This window comes from Mus caroli, chromosome X (assembly GCF_900094665.2).
Source record: "Mus caroli chromosome X, CAROLI_EIJ_v1.1, whole genome shotgun sequence".
In the NCBI taxonomy this organism is placed as follows: domain Eukaryota; kingdom Metazoa; phylum Chordata; class Mammalia; order Rodentia; family Muridae; genus Mus; species Mus caroli.
This window is the reverse complement of record NC_034589.1, coordinates 13,603,977-13,625,061: the sequence shown is the minus strand read 5'-3', so window position 1 is coordinate 13,625,061 and position 21,085 is coordinate 13,603,977. Positions and strand designations below refer to the sequence as shown.

General features: G+C 37.8%; 1 protein-coding gene and 2 pseudogenes across 2 annotated transcripts in view; 1 reads left to right on the top strand and 2 right to left on the bottom strand.

The window, feature by feature from the left end:
* Positions 1-21,085, bottom strand: part of Rp2 (RP2 activator of ARL3 GTPase) — a 39,673-nt gene that overhangs the window by 6,791 nt on the left and 11,797 nt on the right. For both annotated transcript variants that reach the window (XM_021153057.1, XM_029473585.1), the window contains exons 2-3: positions 19,864-20,529; positions 15,529-15,643 (exon numbers count right to left, since the gene is read on the bottom strand). In XM_021153057.1, the coding sequence (XP_021008716.1) occupies positions 15,529-15,643; positions 19,864-20,529 (781 nt within the window). The remainder of the gene's footprint in view (positions 1-15,528; positions 15,644-19,863; positions 20,530-21,085) is intronic.
* Positions 5,051-5,683, bottom strand: LOC110286597 (annotated as a pseudogene).
* LOC110286598 lies at positions 13,642-14,582 on the top strand (annotated as a pseudogene).

Here is a 21,085-nt window from a genome sequence, read left to right as displayed (position 1 = left end):
CCTAAGGATAATTGGTATAGAAGAGAGTGGAGAGTCCCAACTTAAAGGGCCAGTAAATATCTTCAACAAAATTATAGAAGAAAACTTCCCTAAACTAAAGAAAGAGATGCCCATGAACATACAAGAAGCCTACAGAATGCCAAATAGATTGGACCAGAAAAGAAATTCCTCCTGTCACATAATAATCAAAATACCAAATGCACTAAACAAAGAATATTAAAAGCAGTAATGAGAAAAGGTCAAGTAACATATAAAGGCAGACCTATCAGAATTACACCAGACTTCTCACCAGAGACTATAAAGTTAGAAGATCCTGGGGAGATCTCATACAGACCCTAAGAGAACACAAATTCCAGCCCAGACTACTATACCCAGCAAAACTCTCAATTACCATAGATGGAGAAACCAAGATATTCCATGACAAAACAAAATTTACACACTATATTTGCACAAATTCAGCACTCCAAAGGATAATAGATGGAAAATTCCAACACAAGAAGGGAAACTACACGCTAGAAAAAGCAAGAAAGTAATCTTTCAACACACCCAATAAAAGACAACCACACAAACATAAAAATAACACCAATAATAACAGGGAGCAAAATAACTATTCCTTAATATCTCTTAACACCAACAGACTCAATTTCCCAATAAGAAGACATAGACTAACAGACTGGATATGTAAACACGACCCAGCATTTTTGCTGCATACAGGAAATGCACCACAGTGTCAAAGACAGACACTATCTCAGAGTAAAGGGCTGGAAAACAATTTTCCAAGCAAATGGTCCCACGAAACAAGTGGGAGTAGACATTCTAATATTGGATAAAATTGACTTTCAGCCTGGCATGGTGGCGCAAGCCTTTAATCCCAGCACTGGGGAAGCAGAGGCAGGTGGATTTCTGAGTTTGTGGCCAGCCTGGTCACAAAGTGAGTTCCAGGACAGCCAGGGCTATACAGAGAAACCCTGTCTCAAAACAAACAAACAAACAAACAAAAAAAATCGACTTTCAACCAAAAGTAATCAAAAACAGTAAGGAGGGACACTTCATACTCATCAAAGGAAAAATCTACCAAGAAGAACTCTCAATTCTGAACATCTATGCTCCAAATGCAAGGGCACCCAGAATTCTCAACTGAGTAATACCAAATGGCTGGAAAGCACCTAAAGAAATGTCCAACATACTTAGTCATCAGGGAAGTACAAATCAAAACAACCCACTTCAACAATTCCACTTCACACCAGTCAGAATGGCTAAGATTAAAAACTCAGGTGAGAGCAGATGCTGGTGAGGATGTGGAGAAAGAGGAACACTCCTCCATTGCTGGTGAGATTGGAAACTGGTATAACTATTCTGGAAATAGGTTTTTTTTTTTTTGGTTTTTTGGTTTTTTTCTTCACAAAATTGGACATAGTACTACCTGAAGACCCAGATATACCACTCTTGGGTATATACCCAGAAGATGTTCCAACATATAATAAGGACACTTGCTCCACTATGTTCATAGCAGCCTTGTTTATAATAGTCAGAAGCTGGAAAGAACCCAGATGTTCCTCAACAGAGGAATGAATACAGAAAATGTGGTACATTTACACAATGGAGTGCTACTTTTGCTATTAAAACAATGAATTTATGAAATTCTTTGGCAAATGGATGGAGCTGGAGGGTATCATCCTTAGTGAGGTAACCCAATCACAAAAGAACACACATGATATGCACTCACTGATAAGTGGATATTAGCCCAGAAGCTCAGAATACCCAAGATACAATTCACAGACCACATGAAGTTCAAGAAGAAGGAAGACCAAAGTGTGGATGCTTCGATCCATCTTAGAAGGGGGAACAAAATACCCGTGAAAGGAGTTACAGAGACAAAGTGTGGAGCAGAGACTGGAGGAAAGACCATCCAGAGACTACTCCACCTGGGGATCCATCCCATATGCAGACACCAAACCCAGACACTATTGTGGGTGCCAACAAGTACTTGCTGACAGGAGCCTGATATAGCTGTCTCTACCAGTGCCTCATAAATACAAAGGTGGATGTTCTCAGGCAACCATTGGACTAAACACAGGGTCCCCATTGGAGGAACTAGAGAGAGAACCCACGGAGCAGAAGGGTTTTGCAGCCCCATAGGAGGAACAACAAGATGAACCAACCAGAACCCCCAGAGTTCCCAGGGACTAAACCACCAACCAAAGAGTACACATGGAGAGACCCATGGCTCTAGTAGCATACATAGGATGGCTTTGTCGGTCATCATTGGGAGGAAAGGCCCTTGGTCCTGTTAAAGCTGTATGCCCAAGTGTAGGGGAATGCCAGAACCAGGAAGTGGAAGTGAGTGGGTTGGTGAGCAGGGGGAGGGGGGGGGGAGAGGGATTTCGGAGGGGAAACCAGGAGAGGCAATAACATTTGAAATGTAAATAAAGAAAATATCTAATGATAAAAACAGAATTTTTAAAATACGTAATAAAAAATATATAATAAAAAAACCAGATTTTTTTTAAAGAGGTTATCAGGGCTGGCTAAGTGGATAAGAGCACTGACTGCTCTTCCAAAGGTTCTAAGTTCAAATCCCAGCAACCACATAGTGGTTCACAACCACCCATAATGAGATCTGATGTTCTCTTCTGGCGCATCTTAAGAGAGCTACAGTGTACTTATATATAATAATAAATAAATTTTTGGGCCGGAGAGAGCAAGGACTGAGCAAGCAGAGTTGACCGGAGTGAGCAGGGTTGATCAGAGTGAGCAGAGGTCCTAAAATTCAATTCCCAACAACCACTGAAGGCTGTACAGCTACAGTGTACTCACATACATAAAGTCACATCCCACGATGATGACAGAAGAATTTAAGGACATAAATAACTCCCTTAAATAAATACAAGAGAACACAGGTAAACAGGTAGAAGACCTTAAAGAGGAAACACAGAAATCCCTTAAAGATTACAGAAAAACACAACCAAACAGGTGAAGGAACTGAACAAAACTATCCAGAAAGAAAACACAAAGGGAGACAACACTGCACATTAAATAAATAAATAAATAAATAAATAAATAAATAAATAAATATTTTTTAAAAAAGAAGAGGGTATTGAATGAAACCTTGCAAGAGGCAATAATTCTATGCTAGCAAACCTATTCTAAGCCTCAAAAGCCTGCTCAGAAAAATGTAAAAAGATAAATATCAAAAGCCCCCCCCCCAAGTGTTTACCTATTGAAAGAAAGAAGAGGATCAAAGTAGTAGCATAGATGCAGGTGAAAATTCTCTCAATGTACTATTTTATATAACTTGAAATTGGAAAGTGTGTCAGCATCTCAAAGCCAAATGTAAATGTGGAAAAAAGGTTCTAAAACTTAAAAGCAAACTAAAATAAATGAATCTATCAAGTTAGTGATATGGCCATACAGAGACCTAGTCTAAGCAAGCTTAGAAGGCAGTGTTTTGTCTGTATACCTCAGTGGAATATGGCCGAAGTACAAAAAGATAGAAGGGAATTTTAAAGTCTCATTAATCTTACTCATAGTAAAAGTTGCTGTTATTAATAAAACCACTGTGTTAAAACAATATAGTAAGAAACCAAAAATTTCAGAAGAAAAGTATTGTAAAAGAAAAAAATTTACTAAGTTATATATTGTCTATGAGATAGTATAATAGTTTGGATTTTAGTCCATGTGCTAAAAGCTTAGTAACCAGCCCAAAGTACTGAAAGCTAGTGTTGGAAAGTAGTAGAAACGTTTAAGAGAAGGTGCAGAGTGTGAGATTTTCATATCGTTAGGGGCTATTCACAAAGAGCATCGTGGAGCCTCATCTCTTCTTCCTTTTGTTTAAAGTACAGGGCGAATGGGCTTTTTCCTGATGTGTTCCTATCATGGGGTACTGTGGGAAAGCCCAAAGGAACAAGGTCAATCAGTCACAGACCGAAAGCTCCAAAAATTGCAAGTCAAAATAAAACCTTCCTCTTAAGTTGTTTGCTTCAGTTATTTCTTTAAGAGCCTTTTTTAAATTTATTTTTTTAATTAGGTATTTTATTCATTTACATTTCAAATGCTATCCCCAAAGTCCCCCAGACCCCCCCTCCCCAATCCCCTCTTTATGTAGTTTGGTCAGGTGCCCTGTAGTGTTTATGGGATTAAATTGTTCTACTATGTTTCTTGTAGAAGTTAAATGAAAACCTTGTTTACACTTGGGTTTATTTTTTTGACAAGAATACTTCATAGGTGGCAGTACCTCTTTTGCTTTAAATGCAAATGCCCACAGTGTTTGAATAGGATTTTTTTTATCATGCTAAGAGTCATCAGCAGATTCAGGTGGCAGTGACCTTTTCAATGTGAATGAAATGAATAGGATGTCAAGACCATTGCCGTTTTTGCCTGAACCAATTATTTTAATAGGAGTTGCAGAATGATCACTTTCTGGTTATATTATCACCTCTACATTTATTAGCAGATGTTAAGAGAACACCTTGTACATCAGCACTGTTTGGTTGACTTGAAATGTGCTCATACCAGATAAAAAAAAGAGGGAAAATAAGCACCAGTTTTCAGAGTACTGAATTGGTACCCTAGCAACCCTCAGTAATGTCCAGTGCATTGGATTCCTTTTTGTCTAAATACCATTATGAACTCAAGGACTTTTATATAGTCAGTGTGTTGTAATAAGCTGTAATTATTCCTTCTGATTTCATCATGCCTCATATCCTTTTAATACATTCTATTGCCCTTGGATAATTTCAGTGCTTTAAACTCAATAAAATATTTCAGCTAGGTTTGATGGTAGAGACAGTCTCTGTCAGTTGCTGCCAGCTTGGTCCACCAAGTTCAGGTCAGCCAGTTCTAAATAGTAGGGTTTTTTTTTTTCTTTTCAAAAGGAAAAATAACAACAAAAGAAAAACAACAGCAACAAAAAAGTAGACAATAATGTAACAAGGTACTGTATCTACCACCATGGTTTAACAGTTTCCAAACGTGTTCACAAGTTTTCCATTGCTATAAAAATAACTGAAGCTAATGTTGTGCTGCACTTGAATTTCACATTCTTAGCAAAATAATTGCCTGAGCACATATACTCCACACTTTCAGACAGCCACTTATTCTTCATCCTCCTCTTCCTTTTCCTCTTCTTCCTCATCTTCTGGTTCATTCTTCTTCTTTGAGCCTATTGGCCTACCAGGACCCTTCTTTCCTGCTTCACTTTTGCCCTTGGCACCGTATGCAGCAATATCCTGTTCGTACTTCTCCTTTAGTTTAGCTGCTTTCTGCTCACACGGTTGTTTCTCTTTGGCAGATTGCTCAAACCACATCTCACCCAGTTTCTTCGCAGGATCTCCAATAGACAGGCCAGGGTGTTCAATTTTGATCTTTGGGCGATTTTCAGAGCAAAACAGGAAGAAGGCAGACGGTGGTCTCTTCGGAGCATTTGGATCTTTTTTCTTTCCTTTCTTATCACTTTTGGGAGGAACATAGTTCTTCATCTCCCTGTCATAACGAGCTTTGTCGCTCTTGGCCAAATCTTCAAACTTCAACTTTTCCTTTGCAGACATGGTCTTCCATTTCTCGGAGCATTTCTTGGAGAACTCGGTGAAATTGACTGCCGAGTCGGGATGCTTCTTGTGCTCTGCACAAAGAAGGTGTATGAGGACATTTTGCCTTGCAGCTTGCTGGGGTCACCCTTGCCCATGACGATGGCGCGACATCTACCTGGCGCGAGCTCTTCCCTCAGACCTCCACAGAGAGACTTCCAAGCTCCGGCGAGAACTGGTTTGTCGCTAATGTAATCCCCAGCCTCTTGTTTTAATAATTGCATTTTAAAAGGAACATGCCATTCCTCTGTTCTAAAACCTCCAGTTAAATATGATCTCCATTTTTCCTACTTTATATTGCTGTAAAAATGCATGAGAATTCAAAGCAATAACATTACCAACCATTATTACAATGCATCATAATAAACATAAAAGAAATGATAAAGGACAGAAGATGGGAAAGGAGATCTAAAAATATGCTTGCAGTTTCTTAGACTATAAGTGAAGTTGGATGCAAATTATCTAAATTGTAATTTACTTTTGTGAAACGAAGTTTTAGAAAAACATGTACAATCAACAAGTCAGTAGAAGGTTAAATGGAATTATTAAAATGCTCAATTACATTTATAGAGGTAACAAAAATGTAATAGAAAAAACTAGCAAGATGATAGACTTTAGTCCAATTTTATCAATAATCTACTCTGATATGAATGTTCTAGAGACAATAGTTAAAGACTGTCGGACTGGACTGAAAAGCAGAAAACAACTATATGCTCTAAAAAAATTTTACCTTAATTATATATATTTGATAAGAAATATATACATTTTATATATATAACAAATAAGTAACCTTATTAATTTTAGATAAAATAAATTTTAGAGCAAAGAAGATAATCAGAGATAAAGGGTACTATTATATAATAAAGATTCTCCAAGATGTAACAATCCTAAATGCATATGCAATTAACAAACTTTCAAAATATACACAGTTAAGCCTCAAAGATTAGAAAAAAGAAATGTCACAAATCCTTATGACACTTGTAGACTTTAACATTTCTCTCATTAATGTATGAAATAAATAGGCAGAAAGGAGAGAGATGACTTTCTTGCATGTTATTATCAACTAAGTTGACATAGTAGTTATTTCTATAACATCCTACCAAGCAAAGAGAATTTATATTATCAAATGAGCATAAAATAGACAAAATAGACCATTCCTGTGTCATAAAACAGATTTAACTTACTGTAGAAAACAGTACGTTTGCCTTTGTTGGGGGTATATGTACTTGAGTGCAAGTGCCCATGGAGATCAGCAGAGGGTACCCTGGAGCTTGAGCCACCCAACATGGGTACTGGAGATTGAACTTGGGTTCTCTGGAAGAGTAGCAAGTGATCCTAGTGACTGAACTATCTCTTCAGCCTCCACAAGTGATACTAATGACTAAACCAACTCTTCAGCCCCCAATTCGTCCTTCCTTCTCCTCCTTCTCCTTTTTCTCTTTCTCCTCCTTCTTCCTCTTCCTCTCCTTCTCCTCCTCTTCTTCCACCTTCTTTCCCTCTCTCCTCCTCCTCTTCCTTTTTTTGAGACATCATTCAAATAAGTAGCCCAATCTGATCTTGAACTCACATATAACCCAAACTGCTCTGAACCTCATGATCCTCTTGTCTCAAGAATGTGCTACTATACTGGCTTCACAATGACTTTTCACTAAATTAAATGTCAAGTTCTTTTCTCTATAAAGGATCAGATAAAAAATATTTTAGGCCTTGAGGACTATACATTACCTGCCAGTAAACAACTCTTTGGTTGTAGCACAAAAGCAGCAGAATACACAAAAGAATGCTTATGGCCATACTCACATAAAACTTCGTTTTCTAAAGCAGGTATTTTGCTAAATCTTGAACTAAATGAATATGAAAGCAAAATGTGTTGAAATTTTCAGGATACAGATAAAGTATTAAATACATATACAGTAGGAAGAAAATCAGTATTAAATACATATACAGTAGCTCCTCATTTGTCTACTTGTTAAAGTTCTTCGGAAAGCTCCTCCAAGTCCTTTAAGGGTATTCAACTCCTCTACCTGCTCTGCTGTTGCAGCTGTTCTCAAATCTGCTTGCTATGCATGATCCCAGCTGAGTGAGGCTCAGCCTTCTTGTTTTATTCCTTATATATAAGCAAGCATCCTTTATTCTGTCTCAATTGTGCCTCATTTTTCACATTTTGGAGATTCTTATGGATTTTGATGTTGGTATGGCCCCCAAACATTGTGTGCATTGTACCTAAGTGAGGAAAGCTGTCCCATGTTTCATGAGAACATGTATGCATATACACTTCACTCAAGCAAGCTGTTAGCTGTAAGTTTTTCAATGTCAAAACAAGTTAATATCTGTAATTTATTTTCTTCCTTTTTCTTTACTTATTTATTTTATGTATATGAGTACACTGTAGCTATCTTCACACACATCAGTAGAGGGCATCAGATCCCATTACAGATGGTTGTGAGCCACCATGTGGTTGCTGGGAATTGAACTCAGGACCTCTGGAAGAGCAGCTGGTGCTCTTACCCACTCAGCCATCTCTCCAGCCCATATCTGTAATTTATACTCAAACTTTAAGAAACTAGAGAAAGAATAAGTCATACCTAATGTTAGTGAAAGTAAGGAAATAATAAGTATGAGAACAGAAACCTAATGGAATTGAAAGGAAATTGAAATGCAAAGCACTTCTTTTTAACTATCAATAAGAAGCAACACATGAAAAAGTACCAAATGTTGTTAATCAAGAAAATGCCAATCAAACCTACAATGAGATAGGAACTTCTCATACATGTTAGGTGGGTTATTACCATAAAGAGAAATACGTTGCTAAGGATGTGGAGCAAGAAGAACCCTTGTGTACTGCTAGTGGGAATATAAATTGTTATAGTCATTATGAAAACACTTAAAAATATGAAAGTAGAGCTATCATATAATCCAGAAATCCAACTTCTAGGTATACATTTGAGTGGATAAAAAAGTGCAGTGGGCTCACTCTTGGTGGCTTTGCATCCTACAGGCAGGCAGATTCTATGAATTTCAGGTCATCTGAGGTTATACAGTAAGACCTTGTCTCAAAAAATCTCTCTCTCTCTCTCTCTCTCTCTCTCTCTCTCTCTCTCACACACACACACACACACACACACACACATCTATTTTGCCATTAAAATTTTTTGCCATCTGGATTGACATGGGTGAGCCACAGGGCAGTATAAGTTAAATAGATGAAAACACTGTATAATTTCAGTTATATGTGGAGTCTTGAAAATTTGAATACACATAAGATAACATGGTGGAATCCCAGGGCCTAGAGGCAACTGCAAGGTACTGGTTACACCATGTAGACTTATAGTTATATGGTTAGGAAGTTGGGGCTGCATGTATAACTTGAGCTGTCTCCTGTCTAGAATGCATGGTGTTCAATCCCCAGCACAACCACTCCGCGACACATACATAAAGATCAGTTCTTAAGATTTGATGTACAGCAGTGGTGACTATAGCTAGTAATACTATATTGTATACTGGAAAATTGTTATGAAGACACTTTACAGGTTCTTCCCACAAAAGGGCCATCACGATGGCTCAATGGGTAAGGTTTGCTGCACAAGCCTGGAAACCTGAGTTAGTACCCAGAACCCAGTAAAGATAAAAATGGAAAACTGACTTCACAGAGTTGCCTCTGACCTCTGACCTCTATACTGTGCTATGGCAATGTACCCATATGCATACATACAAATATACATACATACATACATACATACATACAATAAAAGATTTTTACATAAAAATTTAAAGGTAATTATACAACTTACCAGTTTGTGGTAATCATTTATAATACATGACATATATACATATGTCAGACCACTGCATTATATGCCTTAAAATGTGATATCTGGTAATTATAATCAATAAAGCTGAAAAAATGTTAAAGTTATCAAACAAAATATAAACAGACTGATGGGAACGTGAGAGTAAAAGTCTCCCAACAACTTGAGTTTGATCCCTGGGACGCACATGGTAGAAGATATTCGACTCCCACAAGTTATTCTCTGGCTTCTACATTCATCCTGTAGCACAAATGTGCTCTGCTCTCCCCCACACAAGATAAATAATCAGAGCAGATAGCAGCTCATGCCGAGCTGAGGCTTTGATGTAAAGAGGGGTACCCTGCCTCTTCTACAAAACCTATAACCCTGTCTAACCTGAGAAAACAGCCACTAATCCCCAACAGAATGCTATTCTTCAAACTAACTGGAAGTGTTTCAAAGTTTCGGATTATGAAAAACAAGAGAAGGTTGACAACTGTGACAGAGTTGGGGAGATGAAGGAAACACAGCAACTAAAGCTAGTGTGAGATCTGGAACTGAATTCTGGAACTGAAACTTGCACAGTAAAAAATCTGGTGAAATGAAAAAGTATGAGTTAACATTTTACCAAGGTGAATTTCTTGGTTTTGACAAATTTGCATTGGCTATGTTAACATTTAGAGACTCGGGTAAAGGGCATACAGAATATTGTCTTTGCAAATTTTCTGTAAATTTAAAATTATTCTAAAACTTTATTAAAAATAAAAAGCAGGGCTGGTGAGATGGCTCAGTGGGTAAGAGCACCCGACTGCTCTTCCGAAGGTCCAGAGTTCAAATCCCAGCAACCACATGGTGGCTCACAACCATCCGTAATGAGATCTGGCGCCCTCTTCTGGAGTGTCTGAAGACAGCTACAGTGTACTTACATATAATAAATAAATCTTTAAAAAAAATAAAAAGCATACAAATGTCTACTAGCTTATCTCATTTAGACTAAACCACAAAGCCTGCAGTGGCCTACAAAGCACCATGCTGTCTGACGGCCCTTTACTAATGCTAATCTACTGTGTGTGTTCAATAAAAGAAACCTCTAAAACAAAAAGGTAAACAAGATGCCCGACAGTCTGAGAAACTACCAAAAATGTTGATTCCAAGGACACATCAGAAAGACTTCTGAATCACTCCTTTTGAGACAGTAGTTGGAAATTTATATTTTTAAAAACATCCTAGATAGTTTTGAGGATTAGTCAGGTTTGGAAGTTTAGAATGGACAACAGATTCTCTTATTAATAGTCAAATAGTAATATTTATTAACTAGAACTAGATAATTGGAATTAAAGACTAGTTTAGATTCAGCCATAAATTAAAATAAAAGTAAAATTTCAAGACTAAGCCTACCATTTTACAAAATGGCTTTCAACTGACAGCAATTCTGCTCCTTAAAGGACATTAGGCAATGCCTAAAAATATTTTGTTGTTGTTGCTACAACTGAAGAAATTAGTATCTAGTGGACAGGAGCCAGAGTTCTGTTCAGCATTTTATCACACACAGGCCAGTCCTATCCAGGACAAAGAATTACCTGACTTAAGATGTCAATGATGCCAAAGTTGAGAAATCCTGCCTGAAAATGACTATTGGTCACTTTAAAAGAGGGCCCAGTCCAACCTTTTGGAATATTAGCACTGAGTCTGCTTGCTGGTCCATATGAAGTCACTACTGGGCAGCTTGGATTTTTCTCAAAATTTTTAGGGGTTTTGAGAATAAAATGGATACTATTTTAAAAAAGGTTTTATTTATTATTTGTGTGTATGGGTGTTTTGCCTGCATGCATGCCTGTGGATCATGTAGGGTCTGAGGACCCTAGAAGAGCACATCAGAATGGTGGGAACTGAAATTATAGCCAATTGTCAAACACCACGTGAAACTAGAACCTGGGTCCTCTGGAAGAACAGCCACTTCTCTTAACCATTGAGCCATTACTTCAACCCTTCCAATTCTTATTTTGAAAAAAAAAATCACACATTCTAAAAACATGGAAAGAACAGCAAACATATTCATCTTATCATTCAAGGTCAGCCTGGTCTACAGAGTGAGTTCCAGGACAGCCAGGGCTACACAGAGAAACCCTGTCTCAAAAAACCGAAAAAAAAAAATCCATTTTATCTTTAACTATAGTTACTAAGAGTCAAATTTTGGCCACAGAGGTTTTTATTATTTTACATTTATGTGTTTATTTATTTATTTTTGTAGATGTGGGTGGGTGGGTGTAGGTGCTCATGACAAGGCATGCTATGGAAGTCAGAGGACAACTTATGGAAGTCAGTTCTCTCCTTCTTCCATGTGGGACCCAGGAGCTGAACTCAAGTCATCAAGCTTGGTGGCAAGTGCTTTTACTCACGGAGTCATTGTTCTGGCCCCTACACACCCATGCTTGTTTTTCTTTTGCTGACACAATGATACTCCATATTCATAGCCTACCTAACCGCAATATGATTTCATACCTAAGAAAATGAAATAACTATCATCTTCAAACTCCTGGTTTAAAATCTACCTATATAGTCTATTCCATATCATTCCCATAGCCAATCAAGGCTCTCTCGTTGCATTCACTATTATATCTTTTTGGATTATTTTAATCCAAAAGACTTCCTCATCTGAAGAAACATAGCTTGTTATCATATAGGATGTCTTGTATTTTGGACTTGGTTCATTGTTTCCTTATGGTGTCATTTAACTTACTTTCTTTCCTATCTTGGTTCATTCATCACAATGATGTTAAAAAAAAAAAATCCCTGTCTCCAGATTTGAAAAAGAAGAGAACAAGCAAAGACAAAAGAGGCAGGAGGCAGAAGGTAAGAGGTAGCCTGTAATCCTAATGCTCCCCTACCCTCTTCTGTAAAACAGTCTCAAGCAGCCAAACCTGGCCCTGAACCATGGCTGAGGATGGCCTTGAACTCCCAAATCCCTCTTGCCTCTTCCTCCCAAGCACAGAGAGTACCACTTCGCTCAAGCCTCGCCTTTTTCACAGGTGCATTTATTTCTGTTGTTGCATTACCTTCATTACGCTTTTGTGGGGTTTATTTATTTTTATTAGAAATTGAATCCAAGTCCTCAAACATACTAGGCAAGCAGTCTTACCACCAAGTATACTCCCAACTCCCATTATTCTTTTCCTGGTCAAATTGTCCCCAAATTTTGCCAATGCAGACTCCTTCAAGCTGGCTCTTTTGACTTGATATGACTACATCAGTCTTTTGAGTACCTCCTGTAGGCATCTCTCCTTTTAAAGACTGGTTTGTATGTTTATTTCCTGAAATTCTTATAACATCTGCTCACTGATTTTTGTTCTACTTTGGTAGCATTGTACTATTTCCATATGAAACATATTATTTAAAGGCAGATACTGTTTAGGTCGAAGTAATTCTACAATACTTCTTTGCTAATAGTGTACAAATATATAACCCTTGATTCAGATTACTGACTTCAATACTAATCCTCACACTTTAGGATCCATTAGACTTATCGCTCAATTCCATTTCTGAAAGTTGATGAGAGTTTCAAGGTTCATTTTCAAGATTTCATTCGAATGTCCTATGTCAAAATATATTCTGAGGTAGATTCAAGCACTAGATTGGAGTAAGTCCTTCCACTACTATAATAACCGTAAAAGGATATGCTAACACTTAATAGCCCAATTACACACAGCATTACTGATTAAAATTATCCCAACAGTCCTCCAATGCTTTTTTCATATACAATTTAAGAGTTCATTTTAATTTATTTATACATAAACACACATGCAGATGTGCCCTGTCTGTAGGGTTTATTTACCTAATTAGCATTGCATATTGCTATTCATATCAGCTTGGAGCCTTGAGCAAACAATGTTCCTACTTCCAATAGATAATACTGTGGCCTCCTGAGTCAATACACCTTTAAGAAATATAAAAGTCCATCTTGGAGATGACTTGAAATTCTCAAGGTTTTAGCTGTGGGAGGAGTGTCCCCCTCCTCCTGGTCTCCTGCCTCTTACTCCTTCTGGATAGGTTTTATTGAGAAATTTTTGCCCCACTCTTGCGGGTGACTTGGGTCTCAGGTTTTTTTTTTTTTTCCTTTTCTTTTTCTTTCTTTATATCTTGTTCCCCCTTGTTTGTGTTGTGTGTGGAAATTGCAAACTCGGCAAACACAAATACTGTGCCTAAATTGTATAGATCTGTGATTGAAGATGTTATTAATGACGTACGAGACATTTCTTCTGGATGATGGAGTGGAGGAACAGGTCCTGATGGAACTAAAAACTTTGTGAGAGAATAAAGTAATGCAGTCTAGGGCAGTAGATGGATTTCATTTGGAAGAAGAGCAGCTTTTGTTACAAGTTCAGCAGCAGCATCACCAACACCAGAAAATGCAACCTCAGCAAGCACAGACCCAACAGGTTCTTATTCCTGCATCACAGCAAGCTACAGCACCACAAGTTATTGTTCCTAAGTTGATACAACCTATGAATCCATCAATTATTACGAGTGCTGCCGGCGTAACTCCTGTTCAACAGAGACTAACAAATTCAGGCCAGCTGCTTCAGGTGGTCAGAGCAGCCAATGGTGCCCAGTGTATCTTTCAGCCTCAGCGGTCAGTTGTTCTACAAGTTATACCACAAATGCAGCCTGGTGGAGTACAAGTGCCTGTTATCCAGCAGGTCCTAGCCCCATTTCCTGGAGGGATGTCACCACAGACAGGCGTCATCATCCAGCCACAGCAAATCTTATTTACAGGAAATAAGACTCAGGTCATTCCTACAACCATGGCAGCACCCACAGCAGCACAAGCACAGATGCCTGCAGCTGGACAGCAGCAGCCACAGGCCCAGCCTGCCCAACAGCAAGCTCCGTTGGTGCTGCAAGTTGATGGAACAGGGCATACATCTCCTGAGGAAGATGGAGATGAAGACTGTGATGATGATGAGGAGGAGGAGGAGGAAGAGAAAGAGAAAGATGGAGTTGATGATGGGCAGGTGTAAGAAGAGCCCCTCAAGAGTGAAGATGTTGTAAGTGATGAGGAAGGGCAGAACTCTTTGACACAGTAAATGTTGCATGCCAGTACTTATAAGATACACAGAAGTATAAATGGAAATTTCATCTCAAGGATGGTATTATGAATCTTAATGGAAGAGATTATGTATTTTCCAAAGCCATTGGAGATGCAGAGTGGTGAAGAGTTGCTTCTTTCCTTTTATGAATAAGACAAAGAAACTTAAAAAGTTAAAATGGACGGTTTGAAACTTGGGACATATATCAGCCAAAACTTCATTTCTGCATGTCAGAGAAGTGCAGTAGAAGCAAAGTTACTGAAGCAAAGCTAGACCTTGACCACATAGACACTACTTCAGACTGGCAAGCCATGGAACTGTGGCACCTGGGGTTGCTGGGCCGAGGTGGGGGTGGGGGAGGGTGGGGTTGTGTAGCAAAACTGTAACTGTCAATTTTAAATAAGGAACCTGCCACTGGTAATTAGCATGTAAAAAAAAAACAAGAAAATATAGGCAAACAGCAGCCCGTCAGGTCAGCAAGGTATACAGTCCAACTCCTCTCCTATGTACATTTCTTTTTTTTTAAAGATTTATTTATTTATTATATGTTAGTACACTGTAGCTGTCTTCAGACATTCCAGAAGAGGGCACCAAATCTTGTTACGGATGGTTGTGAGCCACCACGGGGTTGCTGGGATTTGAACTCAGGTCCTTCAGAAGAGCAGTCAGTGCTCTTACCCACTGAGCCATCTCTCCAGCCCCTATACATTTCTTTAACAACTGAAATTTACTGGTGGCATTCACTTACTAAAAAAGCTCTACTTTTTCATGAGAAGTTGATTATATGAAAACAGAAAATATTGACTTTGTATTTCTTACTTCCTTTTCAGTATGGCCAAAGCACATCTTTATCAAGTGCTTTGCAACAATACAAAGGTACAACAGTAATAAAAATAAAACTAAAATAATGTAGAAATGTGACTGGTTTAAGTACTAAACACAGAACAGGAAGAAAGTAAGTTATACAGGGTTTCTTAGGTATTGAGAAAAAACAAAAGAGGAAGAGAAGGTAATACAGAAGGAAAAGAAAATGTTAAGATGGCCAGTCAGGAAAATAAGCACAGAAAATACCTTTGTCTAGAAGAAGGAAAAAATCTGATGCCTTTTCCTGGAAAACCCTTTGGGCGTCTTCAGTTTTCATTGACATTTCCTTTGTCTGCACTAGGGAAAAGCCTTTACCAACCATCTGTGGAGAATAAAATTTCATTTAGACTTTAAAATGAACTTCTGGTATGAAAACAAAGTTTTGTTATTTCAGCATTTTTCTGTATATAATGCAACACGGCATTCTGAGTTTTGCTTTGGTTCTGGCTAATTCAGACTCTGGTGCAATTTCTCTATTACATTTACATGTACAGAAACTTAATTTAATGATACAGCAAATATTCAATGAAAAATACCATAGTTCATTACAATCAATATAATTTATTAAATATAATAAAGATGTTATAATAAAGTGGAAAAAATTACCTAATGTTAAGCTTAAAAGCCATCATATCAATTTGTATAGCAATAGTGCAAGAATGCAAGACTACAATTATAGAGGCATTTACTATGTACATGAAATTTTTTGAACTTTATGCATGTGCATATATATATGTACATATATATGTATATATATATGTGTGTATATATATATATATATATATATATATATATATATATATATATAGAGAGAGAGAGAGAGAGAGAGAGAGAGAGAGAGAGAGCCTCTCATGGTTAAGAAACCTGTCCAAGGTCATATAGCTACTTTAATTCAAGTTAATCTGATGGTAGATCAAAGAATTCTTTTTTAGGCCAAGTGATTGTGGAACATGCCTTTAATCCAAGCACTCAGGAGGTAGAGGCAAGAGGATCTCTCGAGTTCAAGGCCAGGCTGGTCTATAAAAGTGAGTTCCAGAAACCCTGTCTCAAAAAACCCAAAAGAATTCTTTTTTTTTAAATCAGTTAACTATATATTTTTCAAGTTTGTACTGATTTGATTGTGAATATTTTCCAACCTGTTCTATAAAGTCAGTGGTAACAGCTCATAATATTTACTATGAAGCTGTATCTATTTTAATATTTTCACTGAAGACATTTAGCGACTCCTTTACATAAAAATCATGGTAACTAACCAAATTCAATTATAAAATATATTTAAATAACTCAAACCTTGCTTACCTATTTTATCCTGTACATAAATGTGATTCATAGCAAAGCAAACAAGTAGTTTTGGTGGTGAGAAATCCAAGTCTTGGTAACTTCCCTTAACTCTGCATGCAGCGTGCTTTCTGTTTTAACCAGCTTTTGTAGAATGTCCTGCCTTCTCAAGTCTCATACTCCCTAGCAACTTTATGATATTCCTCAGCAAACCAGTGTTGGAAATTGAATCTCCAAGTCTACGCTATCCTAACATAGCTGTGCTGAGACAAACTTAATTTTTTTTCATCTCAGAACTAACTAGTTTCTTTGCTAACTCAAGTATTATTTAAACTAATATATAATCTCTCATCTTCATACTTAGGTCTTTCCTTTCCTAGCACCGTGGACTGAGTTGTGATGGCAGTGCGTTAGTTGGGCTCCTCATACCTTGTGTACTCATGAATGGTTTTGAGGATGCATGGAGTACACTCATTGAAAATTCAATCATGTATGAGCCAAAACATTCAAGTCGCATTGCTCACTTGCTAGTATTATGCTACATACAAAGAATATTTATATTCACTTGTGCGGAAAACAACAAAAGAAAATAACAGCCATGGAACCAAAAAACTCAAAATCAAATGGAAAACTCTGGGACCCATGTGCATTTTTACCCTTCCCAATTAAACACGGGAATTAACCTATGAATTCTGTGAACAGGGAGGTTGACCAACCATGGGACTACCAAGTGCATTGCCTGTGGGAGTCATCTTTAACCTATTCCAAAATTATCATTTTAAATGAAGAACACACTTTACAGCACACACTACAAACTTTTTAGGTGGGTAGGTGGAAGGAACCTCCCCACAGTTTAAATCTATAATGATGTCCCTTTAAAAAAAAGTTTTACAATAAAAAATGTGTAGGTCTTTTACTATTCGGCATGCTTTAATTCTCTCCATATGTAAGTTTCATTTTCAATTTCTCTCTTGCACCCTCTTCCCTTTTCTTTTGTGTGTGAACCAATTAGTTCATAGGGCTTCCTTACAGAGTGTAAGTGAGGCGTTATTTACAGGAACACTGGTGACCTCTAAACTATTTCATGTTTTAATCATTTATTTCTTAATATTGTCCTTTCTGAACTAGACAGTTCTAACCAAAGCACCTCTAGTTTAGAAGCCTCCCGAGTCGCATTCCTACACCTCCCATCTGTCAGCTTTCTTTCAGCACAGGGACAGCACAACAGCTTTGTTTTAGGGTTAATACACAGGAACACTATCAGCCTGAATGGATGAATCAGAGTTCCACTGTTTACTAGCTAGCTAAGTGACCTTTGCCAAGTTACTTACCCTGTCTATGGTTCATAAGGTTGTTTTAAATAGTGTATTAGTTCATGTAAATAATGTTTAACAGTGCCTGACACAGTAAAATTACATACATATCTAATACTATGTAAGTGTAGGCTTCTATTATTAGTGTAGGATTTTTATTTTGCATTCTAGAAGGATATTCAAAGAATATCACTCATCTAAGCCATATTCTTGCAAAGTCCATCATGTCACACATCAGATACCAAAGGTCAAAAGGTTCAGAACATTCATGACTCATAAATAAAGACTGGGTTGATGGCTTTTTTTCTCTTTAAGCATGTTAATATATCTGTATATCCACTCCTGGTTATCTACCAAAGAAGTTGAACTTCAATGATTAATCTTTTGAAAATTATATGTAGTAAAAATTCACCATACAAAAGAAATTTGCCATACAACAGAGTGAAGAAATTTACTTCTCAGATATTGAATTAACATTGTGACTAGACAGTGCAAAGGCTACAAGCATATTTTTCTACATTTTACAAAACCCATAGCATGCTTCTTATCATACCGGCATAACAAAAGAAAACATCAACATCTGAAGCCAGACACAATGGCTTAAGCCATTGGGACACAGAGGCAGAAGGATTGTGGGAGGTTGAAGATACAGACTGGTCTACATAAGTAAGTTTCAGGCTAGGTATAGCCATATATATATATGTATATATACAGAGAGACCCTGAATAAAAAAAAAAAACCAATAATGAATAAAGTATCAAAGTCTTAAAATTATACGTTTAGGTTCTATAGTTTTAAAACCTCTGCCTCAAATATACTTTGTAGAGTTCAGACATGGATTCACTGCATTACAGATCTGTAACTATAGAGATACACATTTTTACTTTTTGTCAAGAAAAATCATTCCTTGTTCAACTTTACAACAATCCCTTCAGAAAGAAACTTACTTATCCACTTCAGAAAGCTTGATTTGTTGTTGTTGTTGTTTTCGAGACAGGGTTTCTCTGTGTAGCCCTGGCTGTCCTGGAATTCACTCTGTAGACCAGGCTGGCCTCGAACTCAGAAATCCGCCTGCCTCTGCCTCCCGTGTGCTGGGACTAAAGGTGTGCGCCACCACTGCCTGGCCAATGTATCTTCTGACTGGTACACCTACCAAAAAAGGAACTCCTGCTCCTGAAGCCTTAACTGTTCCCCGCTCAAATGCTTTTCAAGGGGAAGCTGCTGTGCATTAACTCTTCTTTACTTAATGAAGTCACTGAAGGCCACTGCTCATAAGTGTTAGAGCTTTTGACGTTCCAATCCCAACCTTATTCATATTTTTCGTCCATCCCAGCCTATCAATGACAATGAGGCAAGAGCTAATAAGGAGCCCAGTGTGGATGGGACTGTGATGCACACTGTCACAGCAGACTCTAAATGTATTCTTAAGTGTCATTTACAACCAATTAAAACTCCAAAGAAATTTCCTCAGTAAGTCATTAGAAAAGGCCATGCTTCAATATGCAGTACTGTTGTGAGTGTGCGTAGAAATTGTTTATGATGAAGAGTGACAGTTCTTGAGGCAGAGAATTGTATCTCTATGCCTTCATTTCCAGCATCCGCTATGATCAATTATTTCTGAGTTGCAACTAATTACAAAGTATGTAAGCAAAGATGTGGAAAATAAACATGCATCATATAATGAATGAAACATGGTAACAGCATGACCCACATATAATTGGTGCTAATGAACGCTTACTGATTTGAGCTAGGATGAAAAGTTTTCTTAGAAAGGATTTTGAGGTCCAAGTGGTCTGCTTCTAAGGCAAGCCTGTGGAGGCAAGGTATGTAGAAATACCGGCAAGGAGAGCTGCCAGTATTTCTAATAATAAATTTGAAAACAAGAAAACCTAGAAAGTCTCCAAAGTAACATGGTCCTAGCTATGTCTATTTCTCCTCTCTTTCTCCTTACCTCATCAATTAGTTTCCTGGCATTTGCAGTTGTATAATCATCGGCAAATAATACCACAAGACATGATTCATCACTGTACTTCTGTCTCTGACCCCGGGATACAGGAACAATGCTTCTATTGGCTTCTGTGGAAATTCGTACAGCTTTGAATTCTTCAGTCACTGGAATAGGAACATAGTCTTGAACCACGGCATTTTCTGGAAGAAGGCTCCAGTTGAGCTCTCCTGACACAGGTGTAAAATCATGAACATGACTCCATATGTTATTGAAGATACTGAGGCCTGCATCTTTGAATTGGGCTGCTAATTCAGGATAGTACCATTGAAAACAGCCAAACTTGATGTTTGTGGAAGATTCAATAATGGGTTGAGTAGCACAGCACAAAAAGACTTCCAACTTTCTACAGTCTCTCACACGAAATTGTTGGCAAGCCAATGTGCACTTGCAATCTCTACAATTTCGGAAAAACACACTGCCTTTCACTGGTCCCAAAAAAATTACACAGTTAGTGCAGTCATCAATGGTAATAGTAGCTGAGTGATCAAAAATATAGATGTTACAGTTCTCACAGTCTTGAATGACAAATTGTTGTCCTGCCACTTTTCCAGGTAAGCGACCTACTGTTTCATCCTTCAGTCCACTAAACATGTAATCTTTTGGATCAACCTGCAGAAACAAAATATGTAACTTTGAGTATTCTTAACATTATTCACCAAAACTAAGTACCTATGGGATGCCAGTACAGTTAGTTGTTAATGCTAAAACCTAAGTTCCTTGGTCTCATTGAAATAGGAAGCTTTTTGTTTGTTTGTTTTCAGTAAATGAAAAGAACGATGGAGGAAATCGGGAAAGAAACCAAAGTTCAAGGGCATATTCACTAAGTGCTGTGTGTATTTCTTGGATCCTGTTTCAACCATTTCTTTCTTTCTTTCTTTTTTTTATAGATTATTTATTATTATATATAAGTACACTGTACGTCTTCAGATGCACCAAAAGAGGGCATCAGACCTCATTACGGATGGTTATAAGCCACCATGTGGTTGCTGGGATTTGAACTCAGGACCTTCAGAAGAGAAGTAGGTGCTCTTAACCACTGCACCATCTCTCCAGCCCCTGTTTCAACCATTTCAACTGAAAGTATGCTTTTTTGAGGCAACTGGGAATAGTCAGTCACACATACACAAAAAGCCTGAGCCGGGCGTGGTGGCGCACGCCTTTAATC